The following is a 2,493-nucleotide window of genomic DNA, read 5'->3' as shown; positions in this document are numbered from 1 at the left end:
TAGAATTTGAACAACTTTGGATTCCGCTACGGTTCCGGTGTATTTAATCTCCCAGTGGAATTAGTACCCTCGCACGCAGCGGCGTAGCCAGGACGATAATTGGGGGGGTCCATATTCATATATTCGTGATACGCAGGATTAATTTCCTTTCAAATCAATTGTCTTTACTGTCTGTTTACATGAATATATGAATATGGACCCCCCCAATTATCGATGCTAGCTACGCCAGTGCTCGCACGGTGCTCCGCACCGGCTCGGGCATATATATTATTTTGCCAAAGTTGGCTAATCGTCGTTACACTACATAGATTTATCTCATGAAGACATTTTATGTGTGAATAAAAATGTGCTTGAAAATGCCAAAATATCATCCGTAGACTCACCGCTAAAGTAGCTATGTTTAATGTAGCTGAAAATAGGGTGGAATTTGTTGAAATCAGTAGCAGCACGCTCAATACTTTAATCCTTAAGCATGTGCAAACGCCAGAATACACATAACTAGAATTATTATATACACAAGCGACAGATATGAGCTAATGTGCAATCTGATTGGCTCCCTACTAGACAGATATTAGCTCATATATGTCTAGTAGAGAAAAGTAAACAAAATGGCAGAAAGATTTGGGGAGTTAAGCGAAACAGAAATTCAAGTTTTACTTGAGAAAAGCACGCCAAAATGCACTGAAAGAACGACAAATTTTGGAATAAAAGTATTCGACGGTAGGTTAAAACTAGGTTTACAAAATATACGGTTTTGTTTATGTTTTTCTGCAATTAAAACGTACAAAAAACCACGATACAACTTTTGTAAACAAAGGGCATTTAATAATGAAATTTTCGGTTTCCTTTTGCTCTATTTCCAGAATGGTTCACGAGCTCAAAAAAATTTGACAAGTACATAACAGAGATGTCTAAAGCAGAATTAAATAATTGCTTAAAGCAGTTCTACACGTCTGCCAGGCAGAAAGACGGCTCGTATTACAAAAAAACAACAATGAAAGCTATTAGGGCTGCCATCGAAAGGTTTTTAAAGAAAAAGTGTAAAAAAGGGTTTAGCATAGTTGGTGACCCTACCTTTGCCGAAGCGAACGAAGTTCTTGATGCCTTTGTCAAAGATTTAAGAAAGTCGGGGAAAATAGCTGGCACAGTTCACAAGAAACCAATTTCCAAAGAAGAAATTCAGCAGCTCTTCCGTTCCGGTGAATTAGGTCCCGCCGACACGTTAGACCCCGCACAACTGTTTCGCACAGTTTGGTTTTACTTTGGGAAAAGAGGTCGAGAAAACCAACGGCTCCTGAAGCCAAACATGCTGATCTTGAGGTCCACACCAGACGGGAAGGACTTTTATGAGTTAAATCGCGAAGTTGCTGGTTCTGTTTTGGCAACAAAAAATCACCAAGGTGGTCTCTACGATCCCGAAGACGAATCCGACGGCAAAATCTATAGCATACCAGATTCTTCTACCTGTCCTGTCCAAACAATCAAGAATTATTTGAAGCATCTTAACCCAGCCTGTGAGAGCTTGTTCCAGCGTCCAAAAGACGCGAATGCCAACAAATTTGATGTCAACAACCTGATCTGGTATGCAAATTCCCCTGTCGGTGAGAGGACTCTCGGCAATTTGCTTCGTGTCATGACAAAAAGAGCAGGTATCGAACCACCCTTAACTAACCACTCCATTAGGGCCACATCCGTAACGGTCTTAGCAAACGCGAACGTTGAGACCCGTTTAATCAAATCAATCACTGGCCACAAATCCGACACATCGATCGAGTCATACAGCAGCCGGCCATCCTCGAGTCAACAAGAAGTTATGTCTTCGATTTTGAGTAACTACATCAGCCAGAGCGAATCGGTAGCTGCTTCAACCATACTTGAGGACAAAGAGAATCAGGTTCAACGAGAATCTTGTATTTCTGCTTCATCCGCCAAACACGACCATCAAATTACCGTTGTCAACAAACAGCAACAAGCGATCCAACTAAATCAAGCGAAGAACTTTACGGCTTCAAGTCCAGTGTTTCAAATTCAAAACTGTACAGTTAACATTTATAACTGAGCTTCATGGATTTCATTCTTTTAATCGGTCGCAAAGACGTTTTTAACTGTTAAAAATTGTTCAGTAATGTTGATTTTATAATGATTTCAAAGCGATCGAACTTGCATGCCGTGCTTGATTAATTAAGTATTCAGTTCATTGCACATGACGGAAGTAAGAAGGTTGAATTATTGAATTACTAAGTAAAATATTTCAGTTATTAATTATATTACGAATAAATTTGAAAATTGTTTTTATTCTGTCGCTTGTGTATATAATAAAACAGTTATTCTGCTCACTCTCGTCGTATATGACTGATAGCTGACTCGGCGCTACGCGCCTCGTCAGCTATCAGCGCATATACGACTCGAGTTCGCAGAATAACTGTTAAATACATGCATGCAGCAACCCCTCGCTATTTCAAACCAAGTACACAATTTCCTGAGTTAACCTGA

The 2,493-nt window shown here is 39.9% G+C and overlaps 1 protein-coding gene across 1 annotated transcript; it reads left to right on the top strand.

Annotated features, from left to right (window-relative positions):
* The first annotated feature begins 608 nt into the window (after window positions 1–608).
* On the top strand, window positions 609–2,166 carry LOC114539628. Its single transcript, XM_028560245.1, has 2 exons — window positions 609–720; window positions 855–2,166. The coding sequence occupies exons 1-2, from the start codon at window positions 609–611 to the stop codon at window positions 2,057–2,059; spliced, it is 1,317 nt and encodes a 438-aa protein (XP_028416046.1). The 3' UTR covers window positions 2,060–2,166.
* Window positions 2,167–2,493: the final 327 nt, after the last annotated feature.

This window comes from Dendronephthya gigantea, unplaced genomic scaffold, assembly GCF_004324835.1.
Source record: "Dendronephthya gigantea isolate DGI-Jeju-01 unplaced genomic scaffold, DenGig_1.0 000209F, whole genome shotgun sequence".
Taxonomy (NCBI): Eukaryota; Metazoa; Cnidaria; class Anthozoa; order Malacalcyonacea; family Nephtheidae; genus Dendronephthya; species Dendronephthya gigantea.
Note: the sequence above shows the minus strand (reverse complement) of the source record. Positions and strands in the feature narration are given on the sequence as shown.

Coding starts and splice junctions, on each gene's coding strand:
- LOC114539628 (XM_028560245.1), top strand. CDS start 609: ATGGCAGAAAGATTTGGGGAGTTAAGCGAAACAGAAATTCAAGTTTTA. Junction 721..854: donor TGGAATAAAAGTATTCGACG/GTAGGTTAAAAC, acceptor TTCCTTTTGCTC/TATTTCCAGAATGGTTCACG.